At 41.0% G+C, this 21,050-nt stretch overlaps 1 protein-coding gene across 1 annotated transcript in view; it reads left to right on the top strand.

Moving 5' to 3' along the window:
* The window catches only part of LOC133652037 (myosin heavy chain, fast skeletal muscle-like), a 30,867-nt gene extending 21,066 nt beyond the window's left edge, over window positions 1–9,801 (top strand). The window contains exons 11-40 of the mRNA XM_062050357.1: window positions 1–119; window positions 191–309; window positions 2,390–2,539; window positions 2,605–2,775; window positions 2,852–3,161; window positions 3,226–3,305; window positions 3,405–3,492; window positions 3,559–3,676; window positions 3,806–3,929; window positions 3,988–4,124; window positions 4,203–4,458; window positions 4,536–4,778; window positions 4,845–5,021; window positions 5,095–5,240; window positions 5,318–5,408; window positions 5,484–5,873; window positions 5,942–6,068; window positions 6,262–6,380; window positions 6,458–6,654; window positions 6,723–6,906; window positions 6,988–7,153; window positions 7,225–7,349; window positions 7,425–7,733; window positions 7,821–8,024; window positions 8,103–8,228; window positions 8,294–8,464; window positions 8,595–8,699; window positions 8,766–8,861; window positions 8,938–9,072; window positions 9,187–9,801. The exon at window positions 1–119 is cut by the window's left edge and continues 20 nt beyond it. Of these exons, the coding sequence (XP_061906341.1) occupies window positions 1–119; window positions 191–309; window positions 2,390–2,539; window positions 2,605–2,775; window positions 2,852–3,161; window positions 3,226–3,305; window positions 3,405–3,492; window positions 3,559–3,676; window positions 3,806–3,929; window positions 3,988–4,124; window positions 4,203–4,458; window positions 4,536–4,778; window positions 4,845–5,021; window positions 5,095–5,240; window positions 5,318–5,408; window positions 5,484–5,873; window positions 5,942–6,068; window positions 6,262–6,380; window positions 6,458–6,654; window positions 6,723–6,906; window positions 6,988–7,153; window positions 7,225–7,349; window positions 7,425–7,733; window positions 7,821–8,024; window positions 8,103–8,228; window positions 8,294–8,464; window positions 8,595–8,699; window positions 8,766–8,861; window positions 8,938–9,072; window positions 9,187–9,210 (4,807 nt within the window). The 3' untranslated portion in view covers window positions 9,211–9,801. The remainder of the gene's footprint in view (window positions 120–190; window positions 310–2,389; window positions 2,540–2,604; window positions 2,776–2,851; window positions 3,162–3,225; window positions 3,306–3,404; window positions 3,493–3,558; window positions 3,677–3,805; window positions 3,930–3,987; window positions 4,125–4,202; window positions 4,459–4,535; window positions 4,779–4,844; window positions 5,022–5,094; window positions 5,241–5,317; window positions 5,409–5,483; window positions 5,874–5,941; window positions 6,069–6,261; window positions 6,381–6,457; window positions 6,655–6,722; window positions 6,907–6,987; window positions 7,154–7,224; window positions 7,350–7,424; window positions 7,734–7,820; window positions 8,025–8,102; window positions 8,229–8,293; window positions 8,465–8,594; window positions 8,700–8,765; window positions 8,862–8,937; window positions 9,073–9,186) is intronic.
* Window positions 9,802–21,050: the final 11,249 nt, after the last annotated feature.

A 21,050-nucleotide genomic window follows, 5' to 3' on the forward strand; every position in this document is an offset into this window, starting at 1 on the left:
CTTCACCAATGAAGAGAAGATGTCCATCTACAAGCTGACGGGTGCAGTCTTGCATTACGGCAACATGAAGTTCAAGCAGAAGCAACGGGAGGAGCAGGCGGAGCCTGACGGCACCGAGGGTGAAGCTACGGTCTTTCTGTTATCAATGAAGAGATTGACATGAGCAACGAGGTTGTCATTTCTCTTTCAGTGGCTGACAAAGTGGCCTTCCTCATGGGGCTGAACTCCGCCGATCTGCTCAAAGGCCTCTGCTACCCCCGCGTCAAAGTAGGGAATGAGTACGTCACAAAGGGCCAGACGGTTCCCCAGGTACCACTTCCAATGCCACGTCAGTTTGAATTGGCAAGCTAGCCAGCGTTCTAAGGACTACTTTGAACCTTGAAAGGTTAAGAAAGATGTCAGTAAGGGGTGTGAAGAAGTACAATAACCAGAGGGTATTCCAAGAAAGCAGGTGCTGTCCATATACTTATCAATTGCTAGGATTGTACTGGATTTGGTTTAGAACATCAATAGCTATTAGAGCTGTGCGATTAATTGACATCGAATCGACATTGAGGTTTTAATCAGTGCGATAACGTAACTGCAAAAGGTGGAGGGTTTTTTTTCTCCGCCGTCACCGGCATTTGAGTGACAGACAGTTTTGCCAATCACAATTATTGAGCCTTGCGTTTCTTCAAACAGGGAGAAAGAAGTCTCAATCTGTGCATCGTAGATATGCGCAAAAACTGGTAATGGAAACACATTTTTCGAAAAAACTTTCAAATATCCCAAACATTTTTGCGCTCTCATGAGATGGTTTTTGAGACGTTTCGATTTTGAAGTTTTTCGCGAAATCATGATGGAAACATTTTTTTCGCATTTAGGTCACCTAAATACCGATCCAACGGGGCGGCAATGCAGGACAACTTGGGCAGAGGGGTCGTCTTGGTCTCGCTTTGATTGGTCGGCCGAGGTCGAACGAGGCGGACCTGCAGCACCTTGTCATCTGGCAGGTCCCTTCCCCGCAATAGAGCAAACTCACAGGCGAGGAGAGACCCACATGCCCGAACCCTGTCGAGGGGGCCGTACGGACGTTGCCTTTGAGCGATCACCCGCTGCCTTCGTCTTCTACTGACATCACGGCAGCAGCGGTTGCTGCAATATCTTCCTCAAAGTAAAGTCTCGCGGGATGAGAGTTTACGAGAATTACGGCTCATGACGCAAAACACCCTTTAGTGGAAACACCTACAAATCGCAAATGTACTTTATCGAAACTTTTTAAATGCCACTTTTATTTTGCGAAAAAACTGCAATGGAAGCACAGCTAGATGAATTAAGTGAACAGTGAGCCCACGAACAGGTTTTATCCGGCCCGCGTGATGAGTTTGCCAAGTTTTAAAATGCGCTGCCTTTTTTTTTAACGGAAGAAACAGCTGTTCTAAATGTGTCCACTGCATGTCACAATAGCAATTCTGTAAGGCAAGCAAACGGTTTATACCAGGGCCAAGCAAGAGGTACACAGTAAAGGGTGACTGTGGCTCCTCCTCACCCTCGACCCACATGAAACTTAAAACCTGCCGTTTTATGTCTTCTGCTTCAAACACGTCGTCATTTGGCACCTTTGTTGCCCCAAAATGTCACGAGAAAAGTGAACCCTTAACCCCTTTGAATATAGTTTTTACCTCTGTTTCTTACGGTTTGTTGAGTTAGCACTGAATTGATGGACATGACAAAGGAGGTATTTGATACCTAGAAGAGTTTACATGTTGTGTTTTTTGTTCAATCCCAGAAAGACTGTGATTTAAAGTTTAATCCTTGCTTTGTAGATACACTGAGACCAAGTCTAAGCTCATTGTGTTTTTGAAGCTGCACCAATTTCCCCAGAATTTTCAACAAACTTGAAGTGTTTTGTCCAGAGGATTATTTGTGATTTGTACGTTTTCAGAATGTGCTTGTTATATTTTTGGCCAAAGTAAAACAAAGAAAAACAACCTGGAGTTGTCTTTATTTTTAAGTTATCATGCCATGATTTTACCATTTCGGCCCACATGGGAATAGATTTTCCTCCATGCGGCCCCTGAGCTAAAATGACTTTGACATCCCTGTTTTAAATGTTTACTTGCATTATTACTATACATTATGATTACATTATTAAACACTGTACATATTTTACTGATTATGTCTTCAGTTTAAGAGCATGACGTAAACAAAAGCTCTAAGTCTGTCTGCATAAAGCCCAATATGTTTGAAGGTAAATAATTGCATATTGTTGTAATGTTTGGCGCCTTGAGACAAAAATATGTTTGACAGAAAAATCGCAAATATTTTTTTTTCTCAGAATTGTGCAGCCCTAATAGCTACAAAGTGCTGACTACAGCTGATGTAAAAACGTAACCCATTCTTACTTCAGGTCGCTAATGCAGTTGGCGCTCTGGCCAAGTCTGTCTATGAGAAGATGTTCTTGTGGATGGTGATACGCATCAATGAGATGCTGGACACAAAGCAGCCAAGACAGTTCTACATTGGAGTGTTGGACATCGCTGGATTTGAAATATTTGACGTGAGTTACCTCATTTTGGTGTGGCTATCGTGGAGAGAGCTCATAAAGTGAACTTGCTCATGAAGTTCAACAGCATGGAGCAACTGTGCATCAACTTCACCAATGAGAAGCTGCAGCAGTTCTTCAACCATCACATGTTTGTGCTGGAGCAAGAAGAGTACAAAAAGGAAGGAATTGATTGGGAGTTCATTGACTTTGGCATGGACCTGGCAGCCTGCATCGAGCTCATAGAGAAGGTGAGATACACGTGCGCAGTCAAAAAGGTGCCTCTGGTCAGACACGATGACAAAACTGTATTTCTCTATTCACCAGCCAATGGGCATCTTCTCCATCCTCGAAGAGGAGTGTATGTTCCCCAAGGCGTCAGACACTTCCTTCAAGAACAAGCTCTATGACCAACATCTTGGGAAAAACAATGCTTTCCAAAAGCCCAAGGTGGTGAAAGGCAGGCCTGAGGCTCACTTCTCCTTGGTGCACTACGCCGGCACTGTGGACTACAACATCTCCGGCTGGCTGGAGAAGAACAAGGACCCACTGAACGAGTCTGTGGTGCAGCTGTACCAGAAGTCCTCTTTAAAACTGCTGTCCTTCCTCTATGCCTCATTTTCTGGGGCTGAAGGAGGTGAGACACTTGCACAGGGACGTACACCGTGACGTCCTCAAAACTCTTTGTTTCTGTCTCGTAGACTCAGGTGGTGACAAAGGTGCGAAGAAAGGTGGAAAGAAGAAGGGTGGCTCCTTTCAGACAGTATCCGCAGTTTTCAGGGTATAAAGAATTTATGTCAGCATTATGTGAACAATTATTAGCAAAATTAACTTTACTATATATTATGCTGACCATCCCCTTGGAATATATCGTTCATAGGAAAATCTCGGGAAGCTGATGACTAACTTGAGAAGTACCCACCCACACTTTGTACGTTGTCTGATTCCAAATGAGGTTAAAACCCCAGGTACAACACATATGTAGTTAAAAATAGAACTTAACACAAAATAAATCCCACATTGTTTTTTGGCAGGTATCATGGACAACCACTTGGTTATCCACCAGTTGCGCTGTAACGGTGTGCTGGAAGGAATTCGCATTTGCAGGAAAGGATTTCCCAGCAGGATTCTGTACGCCGACTTCAAGCAGAGGTCCTTTAATCCTGTTTTATATACTCATAGATGTGCCTCGAGTCATGGTGCCTGTAGAAGTACAATATAACTTACTTACATGTACATTTGGGGAAGTCTCAAAATGTTGTCTTCATTCAAAACGAGCAGATACAGAATCTTGAACGCCAGCGCCATCCCAGAGGGACAATTCATCGATGGCAAGAAAGCTTCCGAGAAGCTCCTGGGTTCTATTGACGTCGATCACACTGAGTACCGCTTTGGCACGACCAAGGTATACGTTCTTAACTTTTTCCACATGGGTTCAATATAAAAGGATGTTTTGTGTCCAGGTTTTCTTCAAAGCTGGTCTACTGGGAACTCTTGAGGAGCTGCGAGATGACAAACTAGTTTCGCTTGTGACACAGACACAGGCTGTTTGTCGCGGTTTCCTAATGAGAAAGGAATACTCTAACTTGATTGCTCAAAAGTAAGAGGTTAAACATTTAAAAATGAATATGCAATGATTTGTGCAAAGACCAAAACATGTCATCTGTGGTTCTGACAGAGATTGTGTCTGGATTCTACAATACAATCTGCGCTCGTTCATGAACGTCAAACACTGGCCATGGATGAAGCTCTTCTTCAAGATCAAGCCTCTACTCAAGAGCGCTGAGACAGAAAAGGAAATGGCCACCATGAAAGAAGACTTCATCAAATGTAAGGAGGACCTGGCCAAGTCAGAGTCCAAGAGGAAAGATCTGGAGGAAAAAATGGTTTCTCTGCTACAGGAAAAGAATAATCTCCAACTTCAAGTACAATCTGTGAGTGTCACTGTGCCTTATAGCTGCTGATGAAACATTGTGTGTCATTTTCTGATGTCTTTTTTTCTTTTACTTAGGACTCTGAAAACCTCTGTGACGCAGAGGAACGATGCGAGGGCTTGATTAAAAGTAAAATCCAGCTGGAGGCCAAACTAAAAGAAGTGACCGAGAGGCTGGAGGACGAGGAGGAAATCAATGCTGAGTTAACCACCAAGAAGCGAAAGCTTGAAGACGAATGTTCTGAGCTTAAGAAGGACATTGACGACCTTGAAATAACTTTGGCAAAAGTGGAGAAAGAGAAACACGCCACTGAAAACAAGGTGTTATTCTTGGACATTATTCAGACGACATTCATGACACTCTTGATAATGTTTTCCCTCTTGCAGGTTAAAAATCTAATGGAAGAGCTGGCAAGTCTGGAAGAAAGCATCAGCAAGCTGAGCAAAGAAAAGAAGGCCCTTCAAGAAGCCCACCAGCAGACCATGGATGACCTGCAAGCTGAGGAAGACAAAGTCAACTCTCTAACGAAGGCCAAGTCAAAGCTTGAGCAGCAAGTGGATGACGTGAGTCGCAGCTAATGACAAAACGTTCATTCATTCATATAACCTGGTTTGAGCCGCTTGACTTCTTCTCTAGCTTGAAGGTTCACTTGAGCAGGAGAAGAAAATCCGCCTGGACCTTGAGAGGGTTAAGCGGAAGCTGGAAGGGGACATAAAACTTACCCAAGAGTCCCTAATGGACGTTGAAAATGACAAACAGCAGTCGGAGGAGAGGATGAAGAAGTAGGTGGATGAATTGTTTTAGTGTAAAAGGAACAAGTGGACGGTTGAACCTCACATTAATATTTTTGTCACCACAGGAAAGAGTTTGAAAACAACCAGTTAGTCGACAAGATTGCAAATGAACAAACAATCAACAATCAGCTTCAAAAGAAGTTGAAGGAACTCCATGTAAAGAGGCTTTTAGTCAAACATGAACCACACTGACAGTAACTCGTATAATGCCCTGTCTTTTCCTGTTTCAAGGCTCGAATTGAAGAGCTGGAGGAAGAAGTGGAGGCTGAGCGTGCCATGAGGGCCAAGATCGAGAAGCAGAGATCTGACCTGGCCCGAGAGATCGAGGAGATCAGCGAGAGACTGGATGAGGCCGGAGGAGCCACTGCCGCTCAGATTGAAATGAACAAGAAGCGAGAAGCGGAGTTTCTGAAACTAAGGCGAGACCTGGAGGAGTCAACGCTGCATCACGAGGCCACAGCCGCCGCACTGCGGAAGAAGCAGGCGGACAGCATGGCCGAGCTCGGAGAGCAGATAGACAACCTGCAGAGAATCAAACAAAAACTTGAGAAGGAGAAGAGCGAGTTCAAAATGGAGATTGATGACTTGGCAACTAACATGGAAACTGTGGCTAAAACCAAGGTGAGAACAGTTAATGCTCTCAAAATCCCGAAGACATTGTGATAAATTTAATGTTTCAACTTGCACAGGTCAGCCTGGAGAAGACCTGCCGCTCCCTGGAGGATCAGCTCATCGAGTTAAAGACCAAGAACGATGAAAACATGCGAAGCCTTTCAGATCTCACCAATCAGAGGGCCCGTTTTCAAAATGAGAACGGTACGGGGATTCTATGTCTTTGAATTGAACTAGCCTGTTAATCACCCTCAGGTGCCCAAACTAACATACTCTAAACCCTAATCAACCAATAAACAGTGAGTTTTTGGTTCACTATGTGCTCCAAGTTGAACTTATGAGGTGATTCTTAAAGGATACTGTGAAAGTCAAACTGATATTTTCCTACTTGGCTTAGCCGAGTCATCCCGGCAACTGGAAGAGAGAGAAAGTGTCATATCCCAGCTGACCAGAGGAAAGCAGGGGTTCACCACACAAATTGATGACCTGAAAAGACTTATGGAAGAGGAAACTAAGGTAATCAAAGCTCACAACTGTAGACACTTTTTATGCTATTTGTAGAGTTTATTCATACCGGATGTATCTCCCCATAGGCCAAAAACGCTCTGGCGCACAGTTTGCAATCATCTCGTCACGACTGCGATCTCCTCCGTGAACAGTACGAGGAAGAGCAGGAGGCTAAGGCGGAGTTGCAGCGTGCTTTATCAAAAGCTAACACCGAGGTAGCCCTCTGGAGGAATAAATATGAGACGGATGCCATCCAGCGCACCGAGGAGCTGGAGGAAGCAAAGTAAGCTAAGGCGCCTACTTGGAGTAATTTTACTGACCACAAAGTCTGAAATAAGTCATTTCTGACAGAAAAAAGCTGGCACAGCGGCTCCAAGAGGCCGAAGAACAAATTGAGGCGGTAAATTCAAAGTGTGCCTCGCTGGAAAAAACTAAACAGCGACTTCAAAACGAGATGGAGGATCTCATGGTTGATGTGGAAAGGTCCAACAGCTTAGCCGCTACACTTGACAAGAAGCAAAGAAACTTTGATAAGGTGTTTGGATTGTAGGTTGGAGGTCTGACTCAATACTTCCTGTCATTAACATAGAAGATCCTATCGTTTTCATGAATACAGATTATGTCAGAGTGGAAGCAGAAGTATGAAGAGTCTCAGGCCGAGCTTGAAGGTGCTCAGAAGGAATCTCGATCACTAAGCACAGAGCTCTTCAAGTTGAAGAACTCCTATGAGGAGGCCCTGGACCACCTGGAGACAATGAAGAGGGAAAACAAAAACCTGCAACGTAAGTTGAACATTTGTAGAATAATTTTTTTGAGAGATCGCTTCATAAAATGAGTTTCATAAAAAACCCAGAGGAGATAGCAGACCTGACAGAACAGCTTGGGGAAAGTGGAAAAATGATTCATGAATTGGAAAAATTCAAGAAGAATGTTGAAACTGAAAAGTATGACATGCAAACTGCGCTGGAGGAAGCTGAGGTAGCCAAGTCTTGCCATCAGTCATTTGAAAAGAGCATCAACTAGTGTAACCTGTGACAATGTTTGCTTGCTCAGGCCTCCCTGGAACAAGAGGAGTCCAAAATTCTGTGCATTCAAATGGAGCTGAACCAAGTGAAAGCTGAAGTGGACCGGAAGATAGTGGAGAAAGACCAAGAACTCGACCAGATGAGAAAGAACAACCATAGAGTCGTAGAAATGATGCAAGCCAATCTGGACGCTGAGGTCCGCAGCAGGAACGACGCCCTAAGAGTGAAGAAGAAAATGGATGGAGACCTGAACGAGATGGAGATTCAGCTGAGTCATGCCAACAGGCAGGCGGCTGAAGCCCTAAAACAGCTGAGGAATGTCCAGGGGCAACTGAAGGTGTGAATATTTGTTGCTTTGTTTTGACTTTAAAGAGCATTGTGTAACAAAATGAAATTACTGTAAGAAAACAAAATATGTTCTCAGGATGCCCAAATCCACTTGGATGATTCACTAAGAAGCCACGATGACATGAAGGAGCAAGTGGGTATGATGGAGCGCAGGACCACTTTGATGCAGGCCGAGATTGAGGAACTTCGAGGAGTCGTGGAGCAGACAGAACGAAGCCGCAAATTGGCAGAACAAGAGCTGATTGATACTAGCGAGCGTGCAGGCCTTCTTCATTCGCAGGTGTTTTTCATCAGAACTCTCATTTGACCGTTGTCTTTGTGGGTTTTCAATCACCAAGTTCTGATTTGACATCAACAGAACACCAGTCTCCTGAACACCAAGAAGAAGTTGGAGATAGATGTTACTCAGCTTCATGGCGAAATAGAAGAAGCTGCTCAGGAGGCCAGGAATGCGGAGGACAAAGCCAAGAAAGCCATCACTGACGTAAGGAGCTCCCATCAACTTTCTGTTTGTGTTCGGAACTCTGAACGCTGTTGCTGCATGTGCAGGCAGCCATGATGGCTGAGGAGCTGAGGAAGGAGCAAGACACCAGCGCCCACCTGGAGAGGATGAAGAAGAACCTGGAGATCACGGTCAAAGACCTGCAGCATCGCCTGGATGAGGCAGAGAATTTGGCTATGAAGGGTGGGAAGAAACAGATACAGAAGCTGGAGGCCAGGGTATAAATATGATAGGTTTAGCAAATTATTTAAGTGTCATGACTATGTACTATGACTACACCTTACCTTTGAGTGGATCAGATATTAACAGTTAGCTTAACTTAGTATTCCATAAAATATGTTTCTTCAGGTTCGTGAGCTGGAGACTGAAACGGAAGCAGAGCAAAAGCGATCCTCTGAGTCCATCAAAGGAGTCCGCAAATATGAAAGGAAGGTCAAAGAGCTTAGCTATCAGGTACCACAACCTTCTCACTGATTGGTCCTTGCCAGAGAGACTTTCACTGACTGCTGCCTCTTTCAGGCTGAAGAAGACAAGAAGAACAACCTTCGACTGCAGGACTTGGTGGACAAGCTCCAGATCAAGATGAAGGCTTACAAACGTCACGCAGAAGAAGCTGTGAGTCCGCCGCCATTGTCATGACCAGTGACGACTCACCGGTTATTGTTGTTTCAAGCATTCGTGTCTCCTTCAGGAGGAGCAGGCCAACATGCACATGGCCAGATTCAGGAAGGTTCAGCACGATTTGGAGGAGGCCGAAGAGAGAGCTGACGTGGCTGAGTCGCTCACCAACAAGATGCGAGCCAAGAGCCGCGACATTGGGCCCAAGGTATAGGTTTCATACTGTCTGTCCCAACGGCAGTCCTCTCTGCCGTGACTTAGATCACAACCAACAGGTTCAAACTGTTTCCATCACAACTTCTCTGCTTGTGTTGCATTTCAGCCACCCGAGGGACAAGGCGAGTAGCTGAGAGTGGAGCGACACGCCGTGTTACCGCATGCAGTTAATACGGAATTAAATCTGTTTAAATGATTCATGTCAACATGCAGCAAGATTCAATTACATCAAGTAAGGCCAAAAAAACACAATTAAACAATTTGGCACTCACAAACACACATCAGCGCTTCAGAAGCTAACATAAGCAAGTAACTACACCATGACTCCTTAGATTGTCAGCTAAACATTTGAAAGATACAGAGTGTCAACTTAAAAAGGTATTTCTTCTAAAACGTCAAGCCGTTTTAAGAGCATGCTAACCATGCTAATGATGGTTATTCACTGCTAGAAAACACAAGTGTTCAGTGACCTCACGTGAAGATGGAATATTTAGACTTTTGTTCCAATGCTTTGTTCAAATAATAAATGTGTCCTGTTGGAGGATGTGGAACTTTTAAGTCATCCTGTGGAGCTGTTCTGCCTTTTACCAGCAGAGGGAGACAGTGTCCTGTTCAACTCCACTGACAATGAAGCATGTCCTGAAACAAACATGTGACTTTACAAATGCTGACACAAAGAATATGCTTCTCTTTTATTTAAATACATTATTTAGCAACTTTTTGTGGTGTTTGTCTTTTTTTCCCCGTCTCCACACAAACAGGAAGTCAGTGTGACTGACTGTTGACACACACAAACACACGTGTATTTATTTGAAATACATGGAGCTAAATTAGGGCCAAACGTTTTGTACTAGATAAAGAATAACTTTGAAACTAGTTCAGGTTTTGATTTTGAATTTTCAAAATACATCAGTTAATTATGAATAAAAATAAATGCACACACTTTTTTAGGTTGACCAGAATTTTGATTCACACCTTCAATTCTTTATTTTCATTTTTCACTTTCATATATTTTGATATTTGAGGTTCTGTTTTTGTCTGATTTAAATCTTAATTTTTACAGTTTAAATTTTTTGTTCAGTTTCACATTTTTTCAACCTTTTAACTGAATGGAAGACGTGCGAGGGGCGTGGCCTCGTGACAGACATTTCTGAAAAAAGATAAGGGGCGGTACCATAGACATCTTATAAGTAAACGCAGCATCGAGCGCTACTGCCTACTGGCGCTGACGAGACGCAGGGCCGCCATCTTGGAGTGGTGATCCGCTCCACTCAGTGCAATTCATTTGGCAGGAGCAATGAACTGTCAGCGCATTTAGTTAATCTTACCTCGCTGAATACCACTGATTTTCACATGTTTTTTTGTCATACGTGTAGCTATGATAAAGGACACTTGTTGTGGCGTGTTTTATTATTCATAGTTTGCTTAACAGTAATAGAATATTCGTATATGCTATAAGTGACCAGACGTCCAAGATCAAAACTGGGAATATAATCCGTGCGTATATCCTACATAAACAATGTATGACTACATTAGATATCTATATATTTTAGGGACCTATAGACTGTATCTCTGTTGCTGCAGCCGCAGAGAGTTCATTCTGTCTTGATACTTTGTATTTATATTTTGTATTACATTCTTTCCTTAAATGATAATGTTTACAGTGATTGTTTTATATGTATTTTTTATGTATGCCGCTTTGGATAAAAGTGTCTGCCAAATACTTAAACATAAACATATATAAACACCTGAAAGTCTTTATATCAGCTAAAACCACCAATCTGTTTCACTGGATTCAGAATAAAACCAAATTCTGTCTTACCCAACGATGTTAGTATTTGAATATTGTTACTTGAAGCTTGACTAAATTTAGACTTGTATAATACTGTATAGCCACTGTCCATCTGATTGTCTAGTTAGCTAACATATATTACCCCCCCCCCACACACACACACACCCTCCCACACACACACAATCTGGACTGTGGTCCTAACTTTTACCCCTGTTGGCTTTTACAATCTTTATCTTCACCATTTATTTCAACTTTATGTTATTCAAGTATGACATTTTTAAATTTAATTAATTTCATTGACAAGCAATTCTATTATGGTCATACTCTTGTTTGCTAGCAGCTACGATTTCAGTACCATTGAAGATCTTTGCTCCTTCTCAACTTTGTGGTAATATTATTTTCACTAAATACAACCAATAGTACATTAATGTTAAATCTTACTTGTGAAAAGTAATCCCCCGATTCCTATTTTCAACAGTCCGCTCATTTGAGCAGGAAAACGCTGAACACCATCTTTGTTTTCTACCTGTCAACTGTCAGTTTAGGCTGCTCGCCGGCTCCTCATCACCACTTCAAGATGGCGGCCGAATTTCTCGCGTCACAGCAGCCAATGCTGCGTCTACTTATAAGATGTCTTTGGGCGGTACCCCCATCACGTTGCCTTCAGGGAACTTGAGAACTAATTGAGTTCAAGACAACACTTAACGCCATGTGATTGTTAGTGAAAGAAAGTATGCCAGTGAGACCTGAAGGCTCGTTTAAAAAGCACAGAGGACAAATTGCGGAACTGCAGCGACTAATTATGACATATACTGCATTTCAACAGTCATGCTTTAAATTCCAATATCTCATGCGCACTGATCCGCTCGCCAATTGCAAAGATGGCATCCGGTTTTGCAGGCGGTCCTCCTGGAGCCAGCAGACAGGGGACAAATGTTCAAAATGGAAGATTGTTTAGTGACAACAAGCAATGTTTCTGATGTATTTAAGTGGTGAAATGGTAAAGTTGGAAATCAAGCACATGCTAACGTTAGCAACTTAGCATTCATTTGCAATATGTACTCACTTGTACTGGAAAAACAACCACCAGCCAGAGCTATACACGCTGCGGGTGTGTTTACCGTTTTATCGATGTCTCCTTCAAGACATGCTTTATTTTGAACATATAATATATCAATTGTGTTTCATTGTATCCATTAAACCATAGCCAATTGTATTTACAATCCGGAAAGTATGTGTAAATACCTTCTAAACATCACAGAATGTCACAAATTCAGTCTGCCATTTTGAAGATTCCGCTTCGAATATCTTTGGCAATTTCCGTAGATTCTACGTCACCGTAGTAACAATTCTTCACTCTGACCATATTATTAGATCAGTCATACTGGAAATACGCACAAATTAGAAAGTGATGTGCTGTTTATTAGTCACAATCCTTATGTAAGACAAGAACACATATGCTTGGCTTTTTTAAGCATTTAAAATTGTAAATAAATAGCTAACAATTAAGTCAAAAGATCGAGGGTCCCATGTTGCGCCCATAAAACCCTCTAAAAACATCCAGAAAGCGCAAACAATACTCCATTTTCATGTCATGACCTGAAAATTAATCAAATTTGAGTGATTTTGTTATTATGATCGCTAACGCAGACGGACTATTTTAGCGGCGCATTGATAACACTGAGCAAATGCTAGTTTACGCTGCTATTGTTGACAAACTGATCCGGCGGCTGCTTCTGCTTTGTCTCAAACTTGCTACAAGTAAATTCTAGATTATAATTAATGCATCTCTCACCTGCCAGTAGACAGATGTGGCCATGGACGGAAAAGCTGGTTGATTTTCACATCCCCCGAGTTGGCAAAAAAGACCCTTGTTGCGGCAACTTTTTTTTAACCCTTCATGAGGATTGCGATTGAATCTTCTTTGAAACGGAATTATCGGAGTGTCCCGTCGGTCGGCACTCAGCAAGAGTGGAAATTGTACTGTAAGTGTTTGTTTTATTTTGTTATCTTTTGTTGGGCTCGTATTAGGGCTGTCAAAAAGATTTTTGAATGAATCACAATTTTTATCTGTAACTATTCTTAAATCGATTAAAAAATTCAAAGATTGATTAAAAAAATAAATAAAAATGTTTTTAATCTGGCCCGTTTAGCCAATTAGACAAATCATATTGTTGATGTAGATCAGGGGTGTCAAAGTTAAGGCCTGCGGGCCAGATATGGCCCACGGGATGATATTTGGTTAGTATTAGAACCGGACCGCAGGCCACAGCGTTGGCGCTAGTAAATTTCAAAATGGGGTTCCAGGGGCCCCATCAAGTCATAAAAATTGGGTCCCACAGTACATTTTTGGGGTCCCACTTTTTTGTAACCGTTTTGAATACAAATGATAAATGTATGCATTATCCTGTTATATCTCACATTCTATATTGTGTTTTGGAAAAAGGTTGTCATAAACGTTACTTCATTCATAAAAAATAAATAAATAAATAAAACACATTTTTATGCATATGTAAATGTATTCAGTGATAAACATTCATTCACTTTCTTCTTTCCTTCATGGATCTAAACTTTACTGTTTTTTTCTATATTTTTTTGTAGTATTTTCAGAATGTGTTTGTTCTATTGTTGGCCACAGTAAGACATAGAAAACAATCTGAAGTTGTCTTTATTTTTTAGTTTTCATGCCATGATTTCAATAGTCCGGCCCACGTGTGCACAGATTTTCCTCCATGCGGCCCCTGAGCTAAAATGAGTTTGACACCCCTGATGTAGATGATCATATCTGCTGTAAATACTACCATATTTTTCAGAGTATAAGTCGCACCGGCCAAAAATGCATAATAAAGAAGGAAAACAACGTAAGTCGCACTGGAGTATAAGTCACATTTTTTGGGGAAATTTATTTGATAAAACCCAACACCAAGAATAGACATTTGAAAGGCAATTTAAAATAAATAAAGAGTAGTGAACAACAGGCTGAATAAGTGTACGTTATATGACGCATAAATAACCAACTGAGAACATGCCTGGTATGTTAACGTAACATATTATGGTAAGAGTCATTCAAATAACTATAACATATAGAACATGCTATACGTTTACCAAACAATCTGTCACTCCTAATCACCAAATCCGATGAAATATATGTCTAGTCTCTTACGTGAATGAGCTAAATAATATTATTTGATATTTTACGGTAATGTGTTAATCATTTCACACATAAGTCGCTCCTGATTATAAGTCGCACCCCCGGCCAAACTATGAAAAAAACTGCGACTTATAGTCCGAAAAATACGGTACTTTAGAAAAGAAGTGTGGAATACTTGCTGCCTTATTTGTATTCGTTTGGGTAGGATTGTATATAACAAAACCAGTTAACTTTCAAGTAATATAGAAATGTATCACAGCTGTTTATTTTTTTATGGAGGAGCGTAGTTAATCATAGAACTGGCAACCAATGTTGTATATTAAAAAAAACATTGATTTTGAATCGAGAATCAATTTTGAATCGAATCGTGTGGTGCCCACAGATTCACAGCCCGAGCTCGCATACACCAAACAGTAACGTTCTCCATGCTTTTACTTTGAAGGAAGAGTTTGATCAGGCGAAGACAAAAACATGAAAACTTGCACATGATCGAGTTTGCCATCCCTGCAGCGTAATTACAACTTTTAAATTCACTAGTAAACTTTCCAAAAGTACGTAGCTGTGCCTCCAGCTGTTCATTAGGAATGAAAGGCGGCGCACCTGACAGGTAATCCGCATGGAGACCCGCGTGTAAGTGTCCCTAATAAATAGTCCAGCTTCAATGAAACACTGAACAAAACAAAACTTTTAAGACAAACAACATGTTCAGCTCCTACCTGCTCTCCTCCACTGTCACGCTGCCGACAGGAGGAATCATCCGCACACCTGTCCTGATTGACGCCACGAGGGGGAGTCATTACTCCGAAGACGTCTTTATCCGGGCGCACAAAGACGGCGAAAACCCCGCACAGTAAAACTAAAGGCTATGTATACACTAAGCCGGATAACCCTTTAAACGAATAATTATTTATTTAGCCTCCTTTCAGCCACATTATCGTTTAATGTCCCCCTCCTCGGATAATTTTTTACACGCTTGAATCTCCGGCTCTTAGCTTTGTATGGACTCATTGATCGTTTACAAACTGAGTCTGGAGAAGAAGTGACGTCAGAAAGACCGCGCCCCACACAGGAAGTGACGTCAGAAAGAAGGCGCCACGGCCATCCTTTTTATTTATTTTTTATTTTTTATTTCATTGAACAACAAACATACATTAATAATGCACACAAAAGTCAAGGCACTTTCAACATAACTCACAATCTACACATCAGGTTGAGCAAATCACGACATCAGCAAAACATGTCAAGGAAAGAAAACAAAAGTAAATACAGATAGATGATTAAATGTTAATAAATAATAATAATAAAAATATGAAAAAAAGAAAAGAAAAAGAAGACAAAAATGTCTACCTAAATCACTTTGAATGTTTTCAACAAAGATATCAATTTAAGGGATTGATTGATTGATTGAAACTTTTATTAGTAGATTGCACAGTACAGTACATATTCCTTACAATTGACCACTAAATGGTAACACCCGAATACGTTTTTCAACTTGTTTAAGTCGGGGTCCACGTTAATCAATTCATGGTAGGGTTTTGTACTCTTAATCATCCTCCAAGATTTGATAGATAATTGTAAACCATTAAGCCAATTAGAAAATGTAGGCGTTTATGTAGAAAATGTTTTGCCTGAAGAATAACAATGTTGACAAACATTTCTATGTTACAGTCATTTATAAAAAAAATACCAAATTTGATCTCTTCTATAGAGAATGGGGACATTTCCACACCCTTGTCTCTCAGCCAATCTCTGATCTCCTCCCAAAACACATGTACACTCTCACATTCCACAAACAGATGATTGACAGATCCACAGATATAACAGCCATCAAAATCCATGTTAAATTTAATTTCAAAAAATAATTTCAACGGTATAATCCATTAATAATTTTAAATTGTATTTCTTTAATTTTGGGAATAGGGTATGTAATATATCTTGTCCTTATTTTCCTTAGCTCAACTTTTGTAAACTCCTTCAGGATATATTTTGTATGAACTGTGCCCGGAAACACAGCCAGCTTCATAACAACCGGAGCTAACCACTGGAAAGATGGAGGCAAGTCATCCAGACATGTCCGTCTTTCTGCTTTTTCTACATGTACAGACACCTGTGGAAACCACACATGAATACCTTAACTCTTGTGTGGTGTTCGGGTCTGTGGGACCCGTTTTCAATTTTTATTAAAAGAAAAATGATACAATTAATTAATTTTTCAAACTGAGACTCACTGACTTTGGCTAATTTTCTGTGAAGAACATATATCAGAATACATATTTAATGACCACACACCATGCACCCCCCTACACATTTCTATTACATATAAGATGTCCGGGTCCACTGGACCCGGGGCTAATAGAAGTGTAGAAATTGATGTTCTGTGTACCACACACACACGCACACACACACACACACACACACACACACACACACACACACACACACACACACACACACACAAACACACACACACACACACACACACGCAGCAGGTCTAGACAGGAAGAGGACAGAGTGTAGGTACACAGAACATCAGAGGGTCAAATGTGCGAGAAAATGAGAGCAGACAGTGTTGACAAACAATGTTGCAACCTTGTGTGGGAACCGTGGGTGCAGAAACACAAAAGAAGAATCCCTGTAGGATGCAGAAACTGGCAGATAAATTTTATGTTTATTGGGATAAGGTAAACAGCTGTTCAGTATTTTAACATAAAAGTGTTTGATTGTGAGGCATTAAAAGCCACATAATGCAACGGGTCCATCAGACCCACAAACGCTGGCTGAGTAACAACAATATGAACATTACACAAGGGTTAAGTTAAGGTAATGTCAAACCTCCCTGATCATGCAGTTTGAAACCCCAATAAATCCCAAAAGTTATAAGAAAAAAAGCAACAATCGCGCATGTATCACACGCCACCGTGACGCCCACACCGGAAGTAGATAGTTCGATAGGTGGATCAGGTAAATTAATGTTACTGTCATTGTAAATAATATACAACAACATTTAGTTTGAAGCACAAAGTCAAACCCGTAAGAAGTATGTATATAAAATCATTATTATTTCATCCATAATAAGCACATAATACCTAAAATCAAAATATAAGCATTTTATTTTAATAGTTTTTTTTTAAATTAAACAATCAAACAAAAGAATACACAATAATACCATAATAATATAATTCCAATTCCAAAACTAAACCCGGCCCAGTAACATTCAAAATAGCAATCAACAGAGCAATTGAGAGGACACACAAACATGACACAAAACAATCCAAAGGTAGTCAAACAGAAATGAATAATATCAACAACAGTACCAATATTAATAAGAATTCCAATGTAGCAGTGATTAGAAATCCCTCATTGACATTATCATCACAGCCATTTCTAAAAAATAAAAACATTAAAAAAATGAACAATAACAAGAGCAATTTCCATATGAAACAAAGATAGTCAAAAGGTACTGCAGAGACCAGTTTTTAGTGCATTGTTTAATTTGGCCTGAAAATAAAATATGTGTAACTGTCTGGTGGTCTTAACTTAACTAGGGTCTCCCTGAAGGTTGAACAGGTGGTGAGCACAGTGGGATGTGTCCTTCAGGAGAGTGTTTTTGGAGACACCGGGAGAGGAACATGGCTTCTGGGCTTAGCAGGCTTGTGTTTGTTATTTTTTACAGCAGTTGTTGTCGCCCTCTGCAGAGTCTTTTTGTCCGCTGAAGCGCTGCTGCCATGTCAAACCAGGGCGCCGTAGGTCAGGACACTTTTAGTAGAAGATTGGTAGAAGGCCAGCAGTAGTTCCTGAGAAACCACTGCTGTGCCTTCTTAAAGGGAAAGTGCACTTTTTTGGGAATTTTGCCTATCATTCACCATCCTTATGTAAGAAAAAAACAGATATGTCTTTCTTATGTGTAATGCATTCTAACTCGTAAATAAACGTAAAAATAAAGCCATTGGGAGCTCTTCTATTACTGTGGATGCATTATGTACTGCAAATGATTCGATAAGAAAGTATTAGTGATATTGTTACTAGAAGCGCTAACACAGACAAACTATTTTTAGCGGCACTCTAATTACAGAAAGCTAACTAGCTTTTGCTGCTATATTGACATATTGAGCTTCTGCATCGCCTCTGAGTTGGTGAAAGTTCATTCGAGTTTATAAATCTCTCACCTGGATAGTAGAAGGTTGTGGACATAAACAGAGAAGTTGGTCAACTTTGACATCCAACTTGTACCTGAAGATGGCCAGAGAGACACGAAAAGACGATTGTTTTGCACACACCTTTTATTTTTTAACCCTGCGCAAGGATTATGATTAATTCTTCATCTAAACGGGAACATATAAACATCCCATCAGTCGGCATCCCAGTGAGAGCAGACATTGTACAGTACTTGCATTTTTAAAAATATGTTTTTTTTCCCTCATGATGTCTGCCATGATTAGTAGTAGTCAAAGTTTATTTGGACAGTCCTTACTCACTGGGCCCTCTATGGGCTTCACAAACTGACAACAATATCCCCCCGGATCTAAACCATACACAAGAAAACTTGGGATAGGGTCTGCAGATGTGAGGAACCCACACCTTGGTGGCCGGCTGCAGTGGATGCCAAGTGGGTACAGATATTGAATTGGTACATCAATAGATCATGTGAGAGTCCAGTCTATCGAGAAGCTAGTCTAGGGTCGTAGGAGGTCTTCTTGCATGAAGAAAAGTCAACAACGCAGAGATGTCACCAACGGATGGATAGAGGAGTGGTCCACCCCGGGTCACAACTTGAAAACAACTTGTGCCCCATCCAGACTGGTACCTCTCCAGAGATAATCCGTGGCCACCTGGTAACCTCGCCATGTAGAAAAGAGAAACGGCAGATCAACTGGTCTAAAATAGAGTCTATTTAAAAGCTAGAGTATACAAATGAGTTTTAAGATGGGACTTAAATGCTTCTACTGAGTTAGCATCTCTAACTGTTACAGGTAGGGCATTCCAGAGTACTGGAGCCCGAATAGAAAACACTCTATAGCTCGCAGATTTTTTTGGGGCTCTTGGAATCACTAATAAGCCGGAGTTCTTTGAACACAGCTTTCTGGCCGGGACATATGGTACAATACAATCAGCAAGATAAGATGGAGCTAGACCGTTCAGTATTTTATACATAAGTAGTAAAACCTTACAGTCGCATCTTAAGTGCACAGGAAGCCAGTGCAGGTGAGCCAGTATAGGTATATATCAGTGACGTGCAGTCACTAGAGGCAGGTGAGGCCCCGCCTCACCTGCCATCATGGAAAGAAAAAAAATGTAAAAAGAAAAAAAAAAAATTAAATTGTTTATGTATCCAGTGATTATACTATAACGTTATTTTCCATTTAACTTCACCAGTTTTAGATTATTTTTATTCAAAATCGCTGAATTTTCACATTTGCCGTTCAAATACTGAGAAGAGACGGTGCGGTGATCAGCAGCCAGTTGAGGCACGTCACTGCGTTGTGCCTCAACATGGATTGCGAACTCGGCTAACTGCTGGCTTGCTGTGCAGTGAGATCGTATTGCTATATGAACTATATTATACATTGCCATAGTTTAGTTAGCTGAGGTATATAATGTACAGTGTATTTTGTCAACAACTGTGTGTATGTAACGTATTTCTTGTGCTGAGCGATCATAAAACTGCTGCGAAGACTCACTGGCTGAGGCTCGCCTCGCAGTAATCCCACCTCCTTGTGCCGGTGCACCCCCGCCGTAGAAAACGGGGGGGGGGGGGGGGGGGGGGGGGGGTGCGGGGGGGGGGGCATGTTATATCAACTAAAGCCCACACTTAAACTTTCCACGTGCAAGATTGAATCTATTGTAACCTATTTTTATGGGCTTTCCTCTTTGTGATGTTAATTCCTGTTACACGCTGTTATACAGTATATGCCTTGCGCTCTTATTTTGAAGGCGCTAAGAGCGGAAGTGATGACACGTTGGAGTGGAGCGGAGGTTTTTGAAAGAAGGTAAATAAAGTGGTCCTCGTGTAAACTGGAGCCTCCGTGTTTATTATTTTGTAGTTTCATACAGTATATGCGACATTTATAAACCCTCGGTTACACTATTTAAAAAAGTTATTTAATAAGAAGCCAAAAAGTGCAAAAACAATAATGTTCATTTTGGAGGAATTGTGAATGACCGCAGGGCCACAACATTAGGTACACCTGCAGACTGCAGCACGGATTTCATATTTCATTCATTCACAACTCCTCCAACATGAACATTATTGTTTTTGCACTTTTTGGCTTCTTATTAAATAACTTTTTTAAATAGATTAAATCTTGCACGTGGAAAGTTTAAGCCAGAAAAAGAGAACTTTCATCTGAAACGCGACAGTCTATTCTTGTTTTTAGAAATGAAGGCTATTCCACAAAATTGTTTGGGTGACCCCAAACTTTTGAACGGTAGTGTACGTATATAAAAAGGTGTATACAGTATAGGTATATATATGTATATCGGTATATAAAGGTTTATACAGTAGAGGCATCAGTGTTGGGACCAACGCGTTACAAAGTAACGCATTACTGTTACGCCGTTATTTTCGGCGGTAACTAGTAGTCTAACGCGTTATTTTTTATATTCAGTAACTCAGTTACTGTTACTACAAGATGTGTTACTGCGTCATTTCCGTTATTTTTTATGTAGTATCGGCTAGAAACTGAGAAGTTCTGAGTGTTTTATTGGAGAGCTGCAGTGTCGTCCTTCTGAATCTTCCTGTGTCACAAGGGGGAGAAGAGAAGAGGCGCGGGGGGGGGGGGGGGGGGTAGTGTCTGTGTTTACAAACAAGACATCATGGCCGAGCCGAAGTCCAGTTTCTTAACATGGAGAAATTCTCACTACTTTTCTTCTGTCGAGCACAAAGAAAAGAACATTTTAGTTAAATGTAAGTTGTGTCTTGGATCAAAGATCCCATCTACTGCCCAAAACAGTAATTCAAATCTGCTGAAACAGCTACAAAAGCAACATGCTTCGACGAAGCTAGTAAAGAGAGAGATACACTTCAACT

This window comes from Entelurus aequoreus, linkage group LG06 (assembly GCF_033978785.1).
Source record: "Entelurus aequoreus isolate RoL-2023_Sb linkage group LG06, RoL_Eaeq_v1.1, whole genome shotgun sequence".
NCBI lineage: Eukaryota > Metazoa > Chordata > Actinopteri > Syngnathiformes > Syngnathidae > Entelurus > Entelurus aequoreus.